Source organism: Mytilus galloprovincialis, chromosome 7 (genome assembly GCF_965363235.1).
Source record: "Mytilus galloprovincialis chromosome 7, xbMytGall1.hap1.1, whole genome shotgun sequence".
NCBI lineage: Eukaryota > Metazoa > Mollusca > Bivalvia > Mytilida > Mytilidae > Mytilus > Mytilus galloprovincialis.
In genome coordinates, this window is record NC_134844.1 from 88,570,658 (window position 1) to 88,593,589 (window position 22,932).

Genomic DNA, 22,932 nt, shown 5'->3' on the forward strand with positions numbered 1-22,932 from the left:
ATAAGAATTTCACCAAGAAATTCGCATTCCATTATGTTTTATTCAAACTGTGTATATGTATAAAATTAACTACATGTTAAACAGGTTTGATTTCCATTATGATAAGATTAAAGCTATTTATTCAGTATATCTAATGAGTTTATCTCCGCCATTATATTGGTTGCTTGTCAACAGAATATATTAGATACGCCCAAAATGCCAACGTTTTTAGAATGTCTGTGGTAAAGAGTTACAACATGAAAAATTAAATGAAAATTAGGGATTTGGCCAAAAATCATCAATTCAAAATTTCTAATACATAGATTTTAGAAAAAAAACCATTTGTTGTTCATATTCGAATTTTCATTTTAATCATATTATTTTTTCCAAGCGAAGAAAGCCCTTTTTTTATTTTTTTAACTACATGAGTTCTTCACATAAATTTTTATTTTCTTCGTGGATAACATTGATCTTCTGCCTTATTTAGTCCTATAATCTATTGATTTGTAGTCTGTTCGATTCAAATAGGGATTTTATGTTCAGTTATTTGTAATCTTTTAGTTTTTCAAGAGGGGCGAAAGATACCATAGATCGAAAATACACTGGTAACGCCATGGCTAAAATGAGAAAAAGACAAAAAAGACAAACAGACAAATATAAGTACATAATAGTTATCAAAAGTACCAGGATTATAATTTTATACGCCAGACGCGCGTTTCGTCTACATAAGACTCATCAGTGACGCTCAGATCAAAATAGTTAAAAAGCCAAACAAATACAAAGTTAAAGAGCATTGAGGACCCAAAATTCCCAAAAGTAGTGCCAAATACGGCTAAGGTAATCTACTCCTGGGGTAAGAAAATCCTTAGTTTTTCGAAAAAATCAAAAGTTTTGTAAACAGAAAATTTATAAAAATGACCATATAATTGATATTCATGTCAACACCGAAGTGCTGACTACTGGGCTGGTGATACCCTCGGGGACGAAACGTCCACCAGCAGTGGCATCGACCCAGTGGTGTAAATAGTTATCAAAAGTACCAGGATTATAATTTTATACGCCAGACGCGTGTTTCGTCTACATAAGACTCATCAGTGACGCTCAGATCAAAATAGTTAAAAAGCCAAACAAATACAAAGTTAAAGAGCATTGAGGACCCAAATTTCCGAAAAGTAGTGCCAAATACGGCTAAGGTAATCTACTCCTGGGGTAAGAAAATCCTTAGTTTTTCGAAAAATTCAAAAGTTTTGTAAACAGAAAATTTATAAAAAAAACACAACATAAAAAATTAAAAACTATGCAACACGAACCCCACTAAAAACGGGGGGGGGGGGGGGGGGGGTTCAGGTGCTCCGGAAGGGTAAGCAGATCCTGCACTACACGTGGTACCCGTCGTGTTCCTCATTTTATTACAAACACGGTAAATAGTCTAATTCGGTAGGTCTCATTCGTTAAAAGGGAACAGGATTGTAGTCAAATATTTTTGTTGGTAATTTTCTTTGTTGAATTAATCCCAATAAATCGTTTTGGGTAGTGTTTCCACTATGTTTTTCGTTACTATATCTACATTTTATGAAGAGATCAGCGGACAAATGATCTGAGGTGTTTTGATTCTTTTTTAGGATTTTCATCTGGATGAGCTATACTGTATTTTTATCATTCTTTAGGTTTTTATCTGTATGCTACCATTCTGTGATTTTGATAAGAACTGTTGTGTAATTAAGTGCCAACATTCGACAGTCAGATATTCGAATCCTTAATTATTTTTTGTCTTCTTCTTCAAACAGGAGAATTCTGTTCGTTTCATCTCACATGGAACAAAATAGATATGCAAGAAAAAAAAACCAGTTACAAACTATATGCAATAAAACAGAAACTATAACCCAAACTCACAGTAAGAATAGAAAAGTCCCTACAACAGTTATAAAATGCAGAAAACAAAAACAACTCCAACAATTAAAACCTATACTATCAGGAAGAAAAGAAAAGTCCTTACAACAGTCATAAACTACGGGTAAAAACGACAACAATTATAACTCATACTCACAGGAACAAAAGAAAATTCCTTCAACAGTTATAAGCTACAGGCAACAAAAAAAAACCCAACAAAAACACACAGTTAGAAACTACAGCGTGACAGGTAAAAATAGGTTTTCATTAAAATTGTATAAACAAAGAATACGAACAGGATGACACACGTCTTTTGATATAATACGGAATAATCAACATTGCTTTCGTTGCGCTCTTCATCTCGAAGGATTCTTGAATATTTTCAATTATGATATTAAAAGCAAACACAATGCAAAAAGACCAAGACACTCATTAAAGAGGACATCAGAACAAATAAGGCACCGAGTATAGTCCGATATTGCTCCGACGTCTGAAAGGCCCAGTCAGTCGTTAACTGAGCCACACGCAGACGCTTGAACAATCTCGGGACTGGTTTATTAGTGTTTGAGTCAAAGTAATATACGCTCTTTATAAGATATATTCAAATTGTTTTCTGAGAAGTGAATCGGACCTCAGGTATGCAATATAAGGTCACACTGACATAATGTTGCCTCACAGCATTTGTTATAAATATGGAAGAAATATCATTCAATCATTACCAAAATCAATGTGAATGATAGGCATTTCCTGGTAAAAAAAAATCCGTTTTCCCTGGTATCAAAATATCATTAATCTCTTGCAAAAGGTTTCTGAAAAAATGAATATCTTGACAGCAAACAATAAAATAACAAAAAATACCGAACTCCAAGGAAAATTCACAACGGAAAGTCCCTTATCAAATGGCAACATCAAAAGATCAAACACATCAAAGGATTGAAAACAAATGTCGTATTCCTGACTTGTTATAGGCATATCCTAATGTAGAAAATGGTGGATTAAATCTGGTATTATTGATAGCTAAACCTCTCACTTATATGACAGTCGCATAACATTTCATTATATTGACAACAATGTGTGCACAAAACAAACAGACATACTATGTTAACATATAAAAAATAGGGATACAGCAGTCAACATTGTGTTATAATCTTAATCAGTATAAAATAAACAAATATGACAATAGAGGAAAGACAAAATGGCATATTGACAAAGAGCTTGCAGCTGATATTCAGACTTTGTAAAACGTCACCAGTATCTGAGCAGAAAATGAGATCACCACCAGTTTATGGTGGGATTCGTATTCCCCACTCTTTAGTTCCCTGTGTTGTGTTTTATGTACTGTTGTTTGTCTGATTTTTTTTCTTTTTGTTTGCCATGCCGTTGTCGGTTTATTTTCGACTTATGAGTTTGAATGTCCCTCTGATAATTTTCACTCTCAGGGTTATGTCAAAGAATGTTTTGTTCTTTGAAAAAAAATCATTGGAAGATACCAAGACCTAGTTGATAAATATTCCGCATCAACTTCAAAAATAATACATGATGATCGTAAAGTACATATTGTATGTACTGATGTTGTTTATCACTTTAATTACGTGTTATAGTGTTCTTTTTATTTGTCCTTGTTTATTTCTAACCTTTACTATTTATTCCATTTTTAGTAATATCCCTTTGGCGTGGCTCATTATTTATACAACCCGCCATTGTTTTATTACGCTATTGTCATTTCTTTTTTTGTAATCTTGTCTTTATATTTTGCTACTGTGTTTTATCTTTCGAGTGTCTTTTTTTTTCTAATAATGTTAGCTAAATTGCCTTTTTTTCCCAACACTGTAGAAGTGAAATGCTCATTTTTCAATACCGTTAGCGTAACAAATAATCTAATTACTTTTCCGTCATTCCTCAGATCGTATTTTGAGCTACTGGACTATCTCCTAATAAACAAAACAGTTGAACGATAATAAAACCAAACTCAAGTCTTCAGAAAGAAATCCAGGTCACGTGGTCAATTCTTTGTAGGTAGTGCATACGAAATGAATCAGGTGAAGCAATCATTGTTAAATATACTTTTCTACAGATTAAGTTGTATGAGGGACTTCAATATATATATATATTGAGCTCTCCTCAAATTGCACGATCTTCAAACAGACCGTTAGAGCAGGACAATGAATATATCACATTTTGTACAACATATTGCTGAATCTATTTTACGAGATGTTTAGAGTTCACACCTAATTTATAAATCAAGAAACATTACCACCAAAACATGAAAAATTGTCGGATAGAAATGTAGCATATCACTTATGCATAAAAGTCGAAACAACTAAAAGGCTATATCTTGGGCTTACACTGTCCACACAATGTAAGGATTATATGTAGACGATAACTGTAGTCCCTTGTCTTATACCTGTAGGACTGCTTCTGACGAAAAAATTATGAAGTTTCCTTTAAGAATTGCAAAAATGTTTTTATATGATATATGCTCTATGATCATTTAAACCAGTCTGGACAAGTAATAATATAAAGCTTTTATAATATATTGATTGATTGATTGATCGGTATTTAACGCCACTATTGTGCTATTTCGTGGCGGTCAGTTTTTATTGGTGGCGGGAGACGAAGTGCCCTGACATAATCACCGACCTTCGGTAGGACAACTGACGATCCTAGTCAATTAAGATTTGAGTCGAGCGCACCTGGTACGTGTGGGATTAGAACTCCCAATTTCAATGCTGATTGGCTAGTGCTTTAGTAGTTCGACTACTTGCACCACTCGGCCACTAAAGCCCTTTTTGTAAGTGAAAGGATCGTAATGTCACAAGAATATGATATATCAAAATCAACACTATTACATAATAATCCATTAACCTTACAACCAAGGAACATTCATGCCCTGAATTTGTCAAAACGGTATCCGAGAAGTATGTACAATTGTCTCGGATGCATAGATCATATATGAAATGAAAGGTACATCAAGGCCCTATACCTGGACCAATATTTGTTTAAAAAATTTTTAATGATTTATTCGCTTTTGTAAAATAAAATGCTTTGTGTATGATTATCAGACGGAAATAATTGGTCAAAATTGGTAAATGTCTCCAAACAGTCAATAGTTGTCACCAGAGGAAGACCGTAAATAGAGGCAACAGTAGTATACCGCTGTTCAAAACTGATAAATCAATGGACAAAAAACAAAATCGGGGTAACAAACTAAAACTGAGAAAAACGCATTAAATATAAGACGAGAACAACGACACAACATTAAAATGTAACACACACAGAAACAGACTAAGCATTAGACAAAATCCTATGAGAATAACAAATATAACATCACAACCAAATACATGAATTTGGGACAAATAAGTACCGTGACACGTCTTATAGTAATGTAAATTCACACTCAAAAATAAGAGAAAACAAACGACACAACGGAAACACAACGTTAAAATGTAATACACACAGAAACGATTTATAATATAACTATGGCGTAAATCTTTTATAAAACAGTTAACAGAAAATTGCAAGCTAAGTCATATAAATTCGAAGAAGCCATCACTGTTGGTATTTTGTTTACAAGAAGACACTAGAAAATGTAGTCATTCATTTAACTTGTATATACTTCTCAATGAAGAAGAAACCATAGACTTATAAGGTGTAAGTATTAACTTAAAATGAAAGAGGTAGAACTAATCTATTAAATAAAATGTTCACTACTAAGCCATTTTCTAAAACTCTTCAATTTAAAAGAAAAATTCGCAGGATCTTATATCAATAAAATCATCATAAAACCAGGATTCAAATTTTGTACGCCAGACACGTTTTTGACTACAAAAGACTCTTTAGTAACGCTCGATCAAAAAAAGTTCAAAAGGCAAAAAACAGTACGAAGTGGATGAGCATTGTAGAATAAAAAATTCTGAAAGGTTTTGTCAAAAACAGCTTAGAAACGTAGTTCAATTCCTGGCTAAAATTTCTTAATATGACGATAAATCAAAGTTTTATAAACGGGTGAGGGATTTTCTTGTTGTGTTGAAGACTCATTGGTGACCTTTGGCTATTTTATGCTCTTATGTCGGGTTGTTGTCTTTGAAACATACCCCATTTTCATTCTCAAAATCACTACAGTCATGAACAAATGAATGATGATGAAAATAACATTGTTATCATGTTGATATATTTTCAAGCATCATATCACGTATATGAATACTGATGCTGGAACAACACTGCAATGTTGACATATGTCGGCAAATTTTAAGTATCTACCCATAAATGTATATGAAGGACATCCTTAACATAAACCAGAAGAAGTAGGGCTGTATATTATCACAAAAATACAAATTAAGTTACATTGAGTTAGAGACATCTTTTATTTTATTTCTACAAAAAAATATAAAAACTTACCAAAAATACCAGTTATAAATTTGGTATGTCAGACGCAGGAATATATTGGTATGCCAGACGCAGGAATACATTGGTATGTCAGACGCAGGAATACATTGGTATACCAGACGCAGGAATACATTGGTATGTCAGACGCAGGAATACATTGGTATGTCAGACGCAGGAATACATTGGTATGTCAGACGCAGGAATACATTGGTTTGTCAGTCGCAGGAATACATTGGTATGCCAGACGCAGGAATACATTGGTATGTCAGATGCAGGAATATATTAGTATTTCAGACGCAGGAATACATTGGTATGTCAGACGCAGAAATACATTGGTATGTCAGTCGCTGGAATACATTGGTATGTCAGACGCAGGAATACATTGATATGTCAGACGTAGGAATACATTGGTATGTCAGACGCAGGAATACATTGGTATGTCAGAAGCAGGAATACATTGGTATGTCAGTCGCAGGAGTATATTGGTATGCCAGACGCAGGAATACATTGGTATGTCAGACGCAGGAATACATTAGTATGTCAGACGCAGGAATACATTGTTATGTCAGACGCAGGAATACATTGGTTTGTCAGTCGCAGGAATACATTGGTATGTCAGTCGCAGGAATACATTGGTATGTCAGACGCAGGAATACATTGGTATAGACTTAGAACTACTTTTGACTGGGAAATATTTTGGGTCTGAAGAAGACCGAGTACAGAAATCACTTTCAAAGTTCAAGTCATGGCCTCCTTTAGTCAGTTTAAAAATTGTATTAATTGCTAGTGTCTGTTAGAGACACAAATTGATTTGTAAATTGTAATGCGTGCACATTCTAACGATTGCTGCCCCCAACTTATTTGTTTCTTGCTTCCTACTTAATTTAAGATTTTTTGTTTGTAATTTTATTTGCTGTCATTTTGGCTATATTTCAGTTTATAATACTGAAAACAATCTATCTGCGTTGGTTCATGTTGTATACCTATGTGCTAATTAGCCGACAAGATGATCTCTATGTATACCATCATATGCATTTCACCCGTCTTTACTGTTATTACATGTAAATTTTCTGCAGGTAATAAACCAAGATAGAAGACAGTGACATACCTTCTACTAACACAACGAGTGCCAAATGTGAAACATGGTCTGCTTACCCGTCCGGAGAACCTGTGTTCACCCCCAATTTGTGATGGGGTTTATGTTACTCAGTCCTTAGTTTTTATTTTATGTTTTGTGTACTATTGTTTGTCTGTTGATCTTTATTCTTTTTTTAGCCATGGCGATGTCAGTTTATTTTCGACGTATGAGTTTGAATGACCCTCTTGTATCTTTCGCGTCCTAATCGAAAATAATCTCTTTAAGTACACTCCTTACTGAGAATGATCGAGGACATGTTGGTTCTCTTTGGCCTTGTGTGTTAAGAGAAGACAGTTTGTGTTTTGCTCAGTCTTTATTTTATTTTTGTCTTCTGAAGGTTGTTGTTGTCTTTTATTTATCATTTGTTTTTGCCTTGGCGTTGTCAGTTTGTATTTCACTTAGTTCTTAATTAGTGTCTTATATCGATACACGTTGGCAATAGGGAAGCAGGAACAACTTACCATTCTTGAGCACCTCCGATCATTCCTGTATTTTGTTATCTTGTTGCCCTTTTCCTGAGCACCTGCGATCATCCCTGGTTTTTTTTCTGTGTTGTCATGTTGGTCTTTTACTTTCTTTTCAAAAAACCCATTTCTGCTTTGTTTTGTATATACTGTTGTGTTGTTTACTTTTTTCGTATTTTGTTTTCTTTGTTGACTTGGTATGGTCTGTGTTTCTTCAAGTTATAGATTTGGATTGTAATTTTTATCTTCGCCCTCATTGTATTGAGTCATGTCATTTACCAAAACATAAAACGTAAAAAACATCAGTCATGTTAAAGTGGAACAAACAACTTTTATTTACAAGACACAAATCGTCAAACATATGTAACAATGACACAATCTACATCAATAGTACAAAATATGTGTACAAACCAGATAGAAACAATTCAACATGCTTTTATTTACATGATGGAATTTTCGAACGTTTTTTAATAATGACACGATCTACAACAATATTGGAAAATAAGTGTACAAACAGCTACACTAGAACACAATGTTATCATCTATATGACACAATTTGTTAGATAGATGTAAGGACACAATCTACAACATTATTGCAGTAAACAAATACAATAAATACACCATTCCTATACTTATTTTTTTTGTATGACACTTGAAGAAAAAATGTTATTCTCAGACAACTGAGATTTCTTGGTAAAACTAGAGGGTTTAAGGAGCGTGTCGATCACCTTGGTCTATGTGCATATTCAACAAAGGACACTCTCCGACATTGTAGACGAGAATGGAATATTTGTATTGCCTTTGCTGACCATTTAGTCTGTTCAGTTTCTCTCTCGGTTTCCTTTAGTTTTTGCTCAAAACACAATAGAGGGTTTAAAGAAATTCTATAAAGAGTGAAAGTATCTATTTATCTATTATAATTTTTATCACAAAAGGCAAAACGCAAAAAAAAAAAGTGGTAACAATCGTCATTGCAGGGCAATGATGATGGTGGTCAATTGTAGCTAAATTTGGCCTAGTAGTTACAGAAATTAAGATTTTATAAAGGTTACGTTGACGAAGATGGACGATGTACGATGGACGACAAATGATGATAAAAGTTGACTTAGCCTCTTCGGCCATATGAGCTGAAAAAGGATATGCAGATATCAAGTAGGCAATTAGTATAAACATACTACACCTAAAGCTACAGAAATATGACTCATTGCCTAATACAATGTAGTTGGAGATACCTTGTTTCTCGTGACAAAGGATAGAAAAACAATAGCATAAAAGAACAATAATGTCACTGAAAATACAACACACAAAACTACAGAAACAACAACAAACCTCCACTTTCAAAGGTTTGAGGTTTGTTCTCTGAAAAAATTATAAATTACTACTCTTTATATAATACCTAACATGTTGCTAAAGATAAATTGAAGTGATGTCAACAAGAGAAATTCAGAATGAAAATGCTGTCTCAATTGAATGGAAATGTTCAGTTGACATCATTAACACACTTATTTTAATTTGGTTGTTAACTTCTATGTCATTTGGTCTCTGGTGGAGCGTTGTCTCGTTGTCAAATACGCCACATCTTCTTATTCTTATGCCTACTCATTATGAGAAAAAATTAATGTCTTCAACTTATTGGTATCTTTTTTTATTGGTTCATTGGTAGAGCGACCCTCTAGTAAAGAGGTCGTTAAACGAAAGTACTGGAATATTGTGAAAACAGGAAATATAAATATTGTTAATTCAGAAAGCATTGCGTGCATTTATTATTGCAATTTTTGGTGAGGGAACAAAAATGCAAGATTAATTATTGCCATTTCGGAAGATCTGCATAAGATGAATGTATGGGATATCAGAATACGAGTTCTTATTATTGCGATACAAAACCAGTCGCAATATTTACATTAATAGAAAACCTCGCAATAAATTCTGAATTTACAGTACTCCATCTTTTGGTGATGCTGGAAGTGCAGAATAAAGTGGAAAGTTCACAAATGTAAAATAGTTATGCAATCCACATTATCCCAAAATGTAAATTTTCCAGTGAGTGGACATAATCCTTATAGAAAACGTGAGGCAAATTGAGGTAAGAGAATACAAAATTGAGGAGATTTACAAAAATTGGCATTAATAAAAATATAACAATTATAAACCAAATATTTACAGGAAATTGAATTTAATTAGCAATATAGTTAGGTAAAATGTGAGTAAACAAAGAACAGGCAAAAGGCATCTGTACAGAGAAAACTTTTTTGAAATGAAAAGTCCCATAGCAATAATTCGATATCAAAAGTAGATCCACCAGCTCAATATCAGTCGAGGCAAATAGGAAATACCATAATATTATGATATTTAATAATTTAATTGCTATTGGATCAAAGTAGAGTTGTCTTTCTTAGAAGCTTATAAGTCAAAACGGACATGGGAGATAACAGCTTTTGTCTTACCACATGGTAGATAGCATGACTAGGTAGAGGCCAGACATTTGCTTGGGTGTAAGTCGACAAATGTTTTTTGACAATTGATATGTTCTCAAACAATTACAAATCTTTGAAACTATAATAAAACCAAACAATTATCACTAATCTGTTTGGATTTACACTCTTGTTTTCTGATGGATGAAAGATAAGTTCATTTAACAGAACAGATGAGTTATGTCAAAAACATTAGTTGTGAAATACCATGTTAAGTAGCAACAACTATATTTACATAATATAAAGAGCATATCGTTGCATTTTTGTTCAAACTATATTTAGGAAGAGACATTTTTATTTACAAATGTACATTTAAAAGTAGCTGTCTGATAAACACCACATACAACAAGCTAGTCAACAAATTAAAAAAAAACCCATTAAGAACAAGATTCGGTTTCTGAATTAGTTATTTCATATGTGCATAATTTATTATTCATAAGACTTAATATTTAGACCTACATTGACTATTATGGTACCATTTAACAGCTTAAATTGATTAATATACAGAGTTATGAATGAAATGAAATTGGTAATAACCTAATTGTAGCTATGTAGGTTATTCAATATTTATTAAAATATTATATATAGTATATTGTATAAAGTTATGACATTACCTTTAGGTTGCACTTTGTACAAACCACGCCTCTTTGGGGAGATATATACTATTGATAGATATTTTGTTTTGTTTATTTACTGGTTCCCAGATATGATCTCTATTTTTCATCTCAAAGAGACACACCTTGGGAGCTTAACCAGTATAAATACACATGGATAGCAGCCAAACCAAATTCTGAGTAGGACCAAACGTGGAGGGAGAGGAAATTCATATTTGTAGTATAAGTATAAACTCTTTTAGGTATATAAATGTTGAAAATATGCCGCACAGCCCGATGTCTAAAGGTTATAATTTAACTATACAAATGAAGATTATTTTAAAGTCAATTGTTTTCTGAACGCAGCTGATTTACATACTAGCATAACAAATTATAAACTAAGTATATTTTATGAGATTGTTATCATCAAAGGGTTGATGCCACTGCTGGCGGATGTTAAGTTATAAGGGGTATCACCAGCTCAATAGGCATGAAATGTCATGTCTGCAAATTGTCTGTTAACTTAATTTTGAATGATAAAAACACTGAGATATTTTGCCCTAGGTGTATGTGGCGTGGACTTAATAAACTGTGGCAATTACTCGTTTCCAATAATTCTATCAAAATACATTAAAAAGAATATCTTGAACATTATATGTCATGAATGTTTCGTAGTGGCATACAGAGTATTTGTGTTTAGAAATAAACACTTTTAAAAGGGATTAGAACATGTTTTAGATTTTTCCTTGCCATGGACGACACTCACACATGAAATATGTTTAATATAAAAGATTGCTATCACTAGTATATTGTGATTTATTCACATTGATCATTTAAGTGACTAAATCAATGAACATTGGATTGGCAATACCTCCTTGTATTCATTATTTGCAGATTTTTGTCCTAGGTGTCTACCTTCTCGTGTAAAGTTTTATCTGAAAGAAATTACATTTATTTTATTTCAAGCACTTATAAAGGGTTGCCATATCTGTGCTCGTAACTTCTGTCTTTTCTATATGATCTGCTAGATCTACATAAATTGAGTCTTTCCGTAGGGCTTTGAGAAATTCATCAAATCCCCGTTCATTTTTACGCAAAAGCATGTCCATTAAATTCCTGTTCTTTTCCTGTGGGGTTTTACCAGATTCTATCTTCTTCCCATCATCTACCGACATTACCTCTTTTGTTATTAGATGATCTACTATGTTCTCGTGTTGTATATCAGTGATGACCTTGAGGTAGTTCTTTTGTAGACGAACTTTATATAATGGAACATTCCAAGCTGATAAGCCTACAAAATATAAAGAGATTTTTTTAAAGATAAGTGCTATTGACCTTTTATGACTATAAAGATGAAGTTAAATCCAGAAAAGCGATTTGGACCACATGCAATTTATAACATGTTGTTTTTATTTGTTTACATCACTTGGTCGATACCTCTGCTTGTGGATTATATGTCCCCTAGAGTATCATTAGCTCAGTATTCAGTACTTTGCTACTCACATGATTTAAAACAAACCCTTCTTAAATTTACTGTTTATAAATTTTATAAAATTATGCAGAAACTAAAGTTTCAACTCATTTAGGCAAAGTTGGCATAAGACGGATTTGGCCATGTTTTTAGTACTTTTTAGGTGTGTAGCCCTTCTACTGTTTCGGTTTTATTCACCCTTTTCTTAAATCTAATGTCTCATGGATAAGTTGAAAACCCACATAGAATGAAGTATTGATAGATCTTACATTTCTTCAAACAAATTGATAGGTATGCTATGAATTTATCAAACACATATGATAAGCATTTGACATTTTAAAGAGAGCTGGTAAACATGCATATTCACAATTTATAGTTAATTGCCAATTTGTTTGTTATTCTATTTTCTCTCACTTTGATTTTTTTTTATAGTTGACCAAAACTAATGCCTTTGCATTATATATGTTCACAATTCTTTTCTACAGTTGGATCTAACAAGCGTAATTCATCTGAGGTCATATTTGCCTGTTTTGTAACAGGTACTTTATGAACTGTGACTTCATTATAACTGTAGAAAATAATCTTGATCTCAATGTCTGAGATCATAATTACTCAATGTCACAATGTCAAAGATCATATAGTTACTTAACACAAATTGAAATTCATCCTAAAGACTCATCATAGTGACCTACTTTGGTATGCGAGAAAAAGAAGTATACTTATGATAAATTAAATACGACGCAAATGATCTGGTAGATAGTCTTTAGAATCAAATACATTATATCTATTTTGAATGAATATGTTACAAGATTTAAAAATGATTTCAGTATAAGACCTTCTTTTCTTGTGTTTAAAATAAACCCTTCAGCCATACCTTCAGTTTCAGCAGATGCTGAGGTTGTACTTGGACTCATTTCCTGTGAATGATATTTCAAATCATTAGCAATATCTTCGTATCCATAATTACGTAATCCATCAACAAACACACTGTAAGCAGGTTCTCTCCTTTTAATAACAATATCCAGCAATGCTTTGTTCTGGTTATCTTGTCGCGGATAATGTTCAATATCACGTCTGTCGTCTGCTGATATCACCAGATATGTCATCATATGGTCTAAAATTTGGCTGATTTGTATGTCCTGTATGATTCTGCTTTCGTTTTCTCTTATTTTATCTGTAAATGAAGAAATTGCATTATTGGCAAACAAAATATATGTGTATAGTGAATCTGCAGGTAAAACAATAATTTAAATGCTTACATTGTTGTTTTGTATTAAATTATTGCCCCAAAAACATCATTCATTTATAAGAAAATTGCAATGAAAATAAATCAATTATTGTTATTCAAAATTCAAAGTAAATATATATATATTTACAGATCTAACATTGTTGGGTTGATGTTTAGACGAGTTGTATATACATTATGTACACAGCCATGTATCACCATCATTGATGGCGATCCGATGGATACATCTGTTGTAGGGTTGTCACTGACTCAGACGTACTTATGAATATAATTATTTTCTGTGACTGTATCTTACATTAATTTGTAGGATCCTTTACTATAGATAATTTAGCTGATCTGCAACAATAACATCTTCATGCCTTATATATCATGTACTGTAGTACGCCGCTAGATTAAAACTGACGTGGAAAGGTAACACATGGCCAGCGAAAGCTCTTTTTTTGAGAGCCCAGGTGGTCGTGTGGTCTAGCGGGACGGCTGCAGTGCAGGCGATTTGGTGTCACGATATCACAGTAGCATGGGTTCGAATCCCGGCGAGGGAAGAACCAAAAATTTGCGAAAGCAAATTTACAGATCTAACATTGTTGGGTTGATGTTTAGACGAGTTATATATATATATATATATATATATATGTTAGACTCAGATCGACATCCGATCTCTAATTGACGTCCATTCCTCAAATCAACATCTTAATCGACTTCACTTTCTCAAATCAGTGTCCAATATTTTAAACCTCTAATCAAAGTCCAATATGTCAAAACGACGTCTGATCGATCAGATGTCTATAAATTTCATTGAATAATTTTTTTTAAATTGATCCTTGTTTGTATTATCTGTATCGTTCTGTCTTTTTGTCTTTTTGTGAAGTAGCTTACCGAAACTATAACTGTTTTCTTACAAAATAAAAGGACGAACATCAGAAAATGACAAGACAATCACCGACATTATATCATTATTACATGTAGATACATGTTAATATTTTGGTGAAACACGTTTATATTTTCGACATACGTTTTTTTTTCCTTTCTTGTCCATGATAAATAAGTAAATGTGGGTATACATTGTATGACAATGAGGCACCAAACCAAAAACAATCAAAAGACACTTAGAGGGCAGTATACAGACTCAAACAACAGAAAGAATATAAAACGTACAGCCAATTGTTGAAAAGTATTTAATTTTGAACTTTTTCTTATATCTGAGTAAGATCTGAGTCTTATATATATATATATAAGATATCGCATAATTACATGCTAATTATCTGTCTTCCACTTATCAAATATTTTTCTCTTGTGATGAACATTTTGATATACCAAAAAGCAATACTTGAACTGAAACAATTATGAATATTTTAGTTAAGTGACATTGAGTGGTAATTAATAACCTAACTGTCTAAAAATTTCAGAGGATAAGAGAAATAATGTGTCAGTCATTAAGTAGCACGAAGTAATGACTGTATACTGATGTCAAAAACATCCAAAAGTTCAGCAAGAATCGTCATGCAAAATTGCCAGTATAATGAACAATGAGGCGAAAGATAACAGAGGGACATCCAAACTTACAAGTTGACAACACCATGGCTAAAAAAGAGACATATAGACAAACAATATCTACATATGAAAACACCAACCCATTCAAATTTAGGTGGCTTTCTGCGGAGTTGTCATCACTTAGCGTTATAAAGCTATAATTTTTAACTGTGTTCAGGGTCTTTTTTAATAGAGGCAGCTTAAATCGTCAAAAATTGACAGAAGAGAAGAGATTGTTGATGAGGTACAACAGAATGCCAACTTTCAATATATTTTACAGATATAAATCATAATTTCATTTAACAAAGATAGCATAATAAAGAAAAAACATTTTTCATATGTTCATCTTTTGTCAAAATGCGGCACTGGTTTCTCTAAAAAATAAGATGAGACATTCAAGATATTAGTTTTGAAGAAAGATATTTTTTTTTCAAATTGTGTCACTAGTTTAGAATGAGTGATGGATGTGAAGTGTAAAAACACTATTCATTACTAATATAAACCTTTGATACAAATTTCAAAACTATCTGACAAGAATAGTTTATTTGAGAGCGCACAAAGTGCAATTTTCTATATAACTAGCTATAGCATTTCAAAGGTAAATAGTTGTACACATATTTATGAGTTCTGATTTTCAAACTCGTTCAAAATATAAATCTTTGCTATAACTTACATCATAATCTGATAAGAAATGTAAATTACCAGTCGTGACTGTAGTTTTCCATATAACTAATCATTCAATTGGGTATTTAGCGTTTCCCCTATCACACAAAAAGAACATGGTAACTTAATTAAAAAAAAGGCATCTAGAGCGCGCAAAAATCCATAAAAAGGGCACCTAGAGTGTATGGAAAATTAACAAAAGGGCATTTATAGTATACTGCAGAAAAAAAAACTAGAGGCTCGTAAGAGCCTGTGTCGCTCACCTTGGTCTATGTGCATATTAAACAAAGGACACAGATAGATTCATGACAATTATCTCAATTCATAATGAACTTGGCCAATTAGTTTTACAAATTTACAAAAATTTACAAAATTATTAAAAATTGACTATAAAGGGCAAGAACTCCCTAAGGGGTTAACTGACCTTTTTGGTCATGTTGACTTGTTTGTGGATTTTACTTTGCTGAACATTATTCCTGTTTACAGTTTATCTCTGTCTGTAATGATATTCAAGATAATGACCAAAAACAGCAAAATTTCATTAAAAATTTCCATCTGAAAATGTCAGGGCAGATAGATCTTGACTTGCAAAACAATTGCTCTTAATGCTTTGGTTTCCGAGTTATAAGCCAAAATCTACAGTTTACCCTTATGTTCTATTTTTAGCCATGGCGGCTATCTTGGTTGGTTGGCAGGGTCACCGCACACATTAGATACCTCAATGATAATTATGGCCAAGTATGGTTAAATTTGGACCAGTAGTTTGAGAAAAAATTAAGAAAAATTGGTAAAAGATGACGATAAAGGGCAATAACTCCTTAAGGGTCAACTGACCATTTTAGTCATATTACCTTAATTGTAGATCTTACTTTGCTGAACATTATTGCTGTTAACAGTGTATCTCTATCTATAATAATATTCAAGATAATAGCCAAAAAAGGGTATAATTTCCTTAAAATTGCCAATTCAGGGGCAGCAACCCAACAACCGGTTGTCCGATTCAGCTGAAATTTTCAGGACTGATAGACCTTTACCTGATAAACAATTTCACCCCCATGTCAGATTTGCTCTAAATGCTTTGGTTTCAGAGTTATAAGTCACAATCTACATTTTGCCCCTATGTTCTATTTTTAGCCATGGCGGCCATCTTGGTTGGTTGGCCGGCTCACACCACACATTTTTAAAACTAGATACCTTCAAACGTCAAGACTGCATGACTTCATGAAATACTTATATTAGACTTAATATTTAGGTTTATCATAAGCCAAAGATCAAGACTGCATGACAACCATGAATTACTATTTCAAGACTTGATATTCCGGTGTATCATAAGCCTGAGATCAACACTGCATGACTACTAGGAAGTATTATTTCAAGACTTGATATTCAGGTGTATCATAAGCCTGAGATCAACACTGCATGACTACTAGGAAGTATAATTTCAAGACTTGATATTTAGGTGTATCATAAGCCAAAGAACAAGACTAAATGATTACCATGTACTTCTTAAATTATTAAAACACCCTTAATCTTATAATAAGATTCAAGATAATAACCAAAAACAGCAAAATTTCCTTAAAATAACCAATTCAGGGGCAGCAACCCAACAAAGGGTTGTCCGATTCATCTGAAAATTTCAGGGCAGATAGATGTCAGGTTTACTCTAAATGCTTTGGTTTTTGAGTTATAAGCCAAAAACTGCATTTTACCCTGTTCTATTTTTTAGCCATGGCGGCCATCTTGGTTGGTTGGCCAGGTCACCAGACACATTTTTTAAATTAAATACCCCAATGATGATTGTGGCCAAGTTTGGTTTAATTTGGCCAAGGAGTTTCAGATTTTTGTAAAAGTAAACGACGACGGACCACGGACAACGGACGCAAAGTTCTTTTTAAGTGCACACCAAAGTTCTCCTAAGTAAGGAATTTTAAAAATATAACAGGTGAAACAGGAGATGATATATTGATGCAATAATACATAGCATACAATGCAGAAGGTATTAAAACAGTTGTTGGTTGGAAGTTATTTAGTCTCATTTAAATAGTTACACAAAAAGAGTTTTTTTTAGGTGCACACCAAAGTTCTCCTTAGCAAAGAGTTTTAAAAATATAACAGGTTGAACAGGAGATGATATATTGATGCAATAATACATTGCATACATTGCAGAAGTTATTAACGGTTACTTTTATCCCTCCATAATTGTTTTAAAATAAAGGCATTTGTTAAGTGCTCCTATTACATGTAAGAAGGATTCTAAATACAAGAAGTAAAACAGGAAGTGTCTATGTTCAAATACGAATTTCTTTAAATTTCATACTAACCATACTCAGGCTTATGAAACACAACACTTTTTTACCAATATAATACAAACTATGTATACCTTTAAAATTGTTGCACAATTCAAATGAATGAACGCTGTACATAAACAATGGATATGTGGACATTTTCATTCTGTATCACATATCTAGTGTTTGTTTAATTATCTTAAATCACCTAATTAGCAATAAACAATCATTAACAGAGGTGATAAAACTGCCAAAGGCAAGGTACTTAACTTTATCTCATTGTCAGTTAATTAGAGTGTTACACAATCTGACAGGTAAAACAATTTTAACAGATATGCCGATGGGCATGAAATTTTGATTTTTTTTTTTTGTAAAGGCTTCCATTTAGGGCATTTTCGAGGCAATGGCGTCATCCAAAGAAGTGAAAAAAAGGGCATGGTGTCATTTATAAAGACAAAAAAGGGTATGGCGTCATTTAAAAATTGCATGGCGTCTATCCATGCTAAACATGCTTGGGGGAAACACTAGTATTATATCACACTAGTCATAACTATTTTACAAATAGCAATTTAGCACTGATTTTCGAACTTGTATGACAAATTGCTGTTATAAATCGTAGATATAAATGTCATAAACGAATTGAACATAGGAAATTGTTTGCAGGACTAGGCAGACGGACCTAATGAAGGACAAACAAACAGAATGCAAGAGTTTAATAAAACCATTGCACTCCCTTGTTTTTTCTTTAATTACATAGCTTAAATTGTGTGCTATTTATTTACTTAAACTTGTCATATAAGTAGTTATACCTGTAACAGTTTCTACCGCTTTAAGTGTATTGGGATCAACATCTTTTACAACCTCCTTTAAACACTTTGCCCCTTTACGAATATTTACAAATGCTTGCTCAAGAACCCGTATTGTAGGTTTCACTGTTCTGTCTTTCCTCCATGTAAACAAAACTTCCTTATTCTGTGCCGGCAAATCACGATCACATTTCTCTTTGATATTCTCTATCTCTTCTACATACAGTCCAAGTTCTATTCCTAGTTGGAAGACTACCTTGCCAATCAGCGGTGCTAATCTATCTAAAATTTCATCTGATGGAATACAGTCTAGAATATCGTCAGGAATACCTATATGAAATAAGAAATAAAATATATCTACAGAGAATTCGTCAAAACTAATTAAAGACTCAAATTGCAGTGTTACCCCGAATGCTTTATAAAACAATGAAATATTGTTTATCCTTGGCAGTTAAATGTGTGTTATGCTTGTGAGAACTAAAGTATAAAACTTTGCATCCATTTTTCAGCTAGTAATAAAATAAGGCATATTCTTTATTCCCTATATTTGACTGCCAACTTTTAATTATTTTCTCATCCCAATATTCTTAATGGTCTACTTGATAATTTTTGAAGGGCGTTTAAGAGAGCATTACAGATCGATCGGTATAAGTGTCATTTCATTCACTTCCTAGTTAAAATTGAAAATGAAATCAAGACAATTCAATGAGACAATTATCCACCAAATACATTTCGGAATACTAGTATAAGGGTAAAAGAGCAAAGTAACAAAACTTAACATTGACCAATAAATCCTGAAAATTAGATTAGGGTCAGAAGAAACCTGCCAGTCGGACATCTACACCTTACGATCATGCCATAAACCAAATGCACTTAATTATTAGTTTCAGGGAAAATTACTAAACAACGCATTGACCAATGGACTATGAAAATGAGACTATGTCAGATACATCAAATATAGTTGACAAATTACTTATAGGATCTGTGATACATGTGATATTGACTTCAGCAGGAAACCCCATCCTGTATCATAGAAGATATGATGTCAGGATCAGATAAAACAAGCAGACGGACATTTGTATTGTTGCAATCATTTTACACAATAAACATAATGGACGTGTTGCTAATAGTATCTGGACAAATGCCCAGTCATAAAAAGTAGCATTGACACATTAAAAGAACCATGAAAATGAAGTTATGTTCAGTCAGACATGTACATGTTACATTCATTCCGTTCACAAAATATACATGTTATATTCATTCCACTCACCAAATATAGTTTGATTTTTGAGATACAAACTTGAACATGTAAACAGAACCTAACTCATTGATTCATGAATAAAGGTCAATTTCGGTTGAATCTTGTCTGATTGACAAAAAACATAGCATACTAATTATAACAGAGACATTCACAATACTGAACTAGAGGCTCTAAAGAGCCTGTGTCGCTCACCTTGGTCTATGTGCATATTAAACAAAGGACACAGATGGATTCATGACAAAATTGTGTTTTGGTGATGCTGATGTGTTTGTAGATCTTATTTTACTGCAATTCTTGCTGCTCACAATTAACTCTATTTATAATGAACTTGGCCCAGTAACAACAGTGGAAAATGTTTTGTAAAAAATTTACTATAAAGGGCAATAACTCCTTAAGGGGTCAATTAACCATTTTGGTTATGTTGACTTATTTTTTAGGTCTTACTTTGCTGTACATTATTGCTATTTACAGTTTATCTCTATCTATAATAATATTCAAGATAATAACCAAAAAAACAGCAACATCTCCTTAAAATTACCAATTCAGGGGCCGCAACCTAACAACCGGTTATCTGATTCATCTGAAAATTCCAGGGCAGATACATCTTCACTTTATCAACAATTTCGCTCCCTGTCAGATTTGCTCTAAATGCTTTGGTTTTTGAGTTATAAGCCAAAAACTGCATTTTACCCCTATGTTATATTTTTAGCCATGGCGGCCATCTTGATTGGTTGACCAAGTAACCGGATACATTTTTAAAACTAGATACCCTAATGATGATTCTGGCTAAGTTTGGTTTAATTTGGTCCAGTAGTTTCAGAGGAGAAGATTTTTCTAAAAGATTACTAAGATTTACGAAAAATGGTTAATAACTGATTATAAAGGGCAATTACTCCTAAAGGGGTCAACTGACCATTTTGATCATGTGCACTTGTTTGTAAATCTTACTTTGCTGAACATTATTACTGTTTACAGTTTATCTTTATCTATAATTATATTCAAGATAATAACTAAAAACAGCAAAATTTCCTTACAATTACCAATTCAAGGGCAGCAACCTAACAACGGGTTTCGGATTCATCTGAAAATTTCAGGGCAGAAAGATCTTCACCTGATGAACGATTTAACCCCCTGTTAGATTTGCTCTAAATGTTTTGATTTCAGAGATATAAGCCAAAATCTACATTTTATCCCTATGTTCTATTTTTAGCCATGTGGCCATCTTGGTTGGTAGGCCGGGTCACCGGATACATTTTTTTTAACTAGATACCCAAATGATGATTGTGGCCAAGTTTGGATTAATTTGGCACAGTAGTTTCAGAGGAGAATATTTTTGTAATAGTTAACGATGCCGAACGTGATGGGAAAAGCTCACTTGTATGATTCATTGAAGTCACAATTGCTAAGTTTATATGTTTGTGTTAAAAAAGGTCGGAAAACTGGTAAAAACGTTTGCCCATGTTATAGTTTTATCTGTCTACTATTATCAAGGCTTTCAAGATTTAAGACAAAACACATCATTGTAACCGTATGTTCTATGTTTAGCCATAGCAGATATGTTTGATTACAGAACACCATTGTTGGTGCATACTCTTAAGAAATATTCACTCTAGGTTTGTTAAAATTGGTTCAAAAGTTTCTGATGAGGTGAATATCTTTATAAAAGTAGACGAAGTAATTAGTCAAGAAACTATTGACACAGATAGTTTCAATGTTTTGCATAGTGAACATGTTAAATTTAATACGCCAAACGCGCGTTTTGTCTACATAAGACTCATAAGTGACGCTCATATAAATATTACAGATCCATGAAATGCACACCTCGGTCTTACATATGTAATGATTTTCCAGATTTTACTTGAATTTGACCACAATATCATAGATAGCAAATTTAGTTCATCGAAGTTAATTTCCACTTGTAAAACATTTACACCTAAACAATTTTAAAATTATTTTTGTTGTTTTTGTTGGTTGGTGTTTGAACTTGAAACCTAAATACTGAAGACGAGGTTTAAAATGACAGACTGATCACATGACGCAAACTGTTAATAATTGATCACATCGGCTATATGAAAGTATAAGGATATGAAAAGGATGCTCTTACTGTTTTGTAATACACTAAGCAAACTATCTCCAAATAATTATAAGCTTACTGCTTTTTAATCAAACAAGATACATATCAAACTGATAAAGACAATATCATGATTATGATTACTTATGAATCCCAAGAAATGTTAAATTTATTCAAGTTGCACAGTTAGGTGAAAAGGAATCAAGATGATCTTTTGTTTACGTTAACTACCCTTAATCAAGTAAGAAAAAACTTTTTAAATATACCATGCAAAGCCTTTATATATCAAAGTACTTACTAGAGTTCACTTGTTTTCTCTGACGTACCTGAAAATATAGTAATATTAAAAATCAATTTATTGCAGGGTGGTGAGTTAAATCTATCATTGATCCATGCATGTTATTATGAAGACAAGTTAGTTCAGTTATTACAGAAGTGAAGGGTCCAGACCAGATGCAAAAGAAATGATCAAATTATTCATTGCTTTTGCGGTTTCGCTGAAAGATATAAACTTAACCTTAGCAAAAAAATATGTTCAAAAGTATAGCAAAAGTACAAAACTCAAAGACAAATTCAAAAATAAATTTAAACAATATCAATCAATCAACTGTCTAAGTGATAAACAGCGGCCTTATTCACGACTTGGTACAGCCATTTTTCCGAAGACGAAATTTGTTG

General features: G+C 32.8%; 1 protein-coding gene across 1 annotated transcript in view; it reads right to left on the reverse strand.

Moving 5' to 3' along the window:
- Nucleotides 1-8,234: 8,234 nt before the first annotated feature.
- LOC143083957 (uncharacterized) overlaps nt 8,235-22,932 on the reverse strand; it is a 235,526-nt gene continuing 220,828 nt past the window's right edge. Inside the window, exons 12-15 of the mRNA XM_076260373.1 lie at nt 22,553-22,580; nt 18,926-19,252; nt 13,267-13,566; nt 8,235-12,212 (exon numbers count right to left, since the gene is read on the reverse strand). Coding sequence (XP_076116488.1) covers nt 11,878-12,212; nt 13,267-13,566; nt 18,926-19,252; nt 22,553-22,580 — 990 coding nt within the window. The 3' untranslated portion in view covers nt 8,235-11,877. The remainder of the gene's footprint in view (nt 12,213-13,266; nt 13,567-18,925; nt 19,253-22,552; nt 22,581-22,932) is intronic.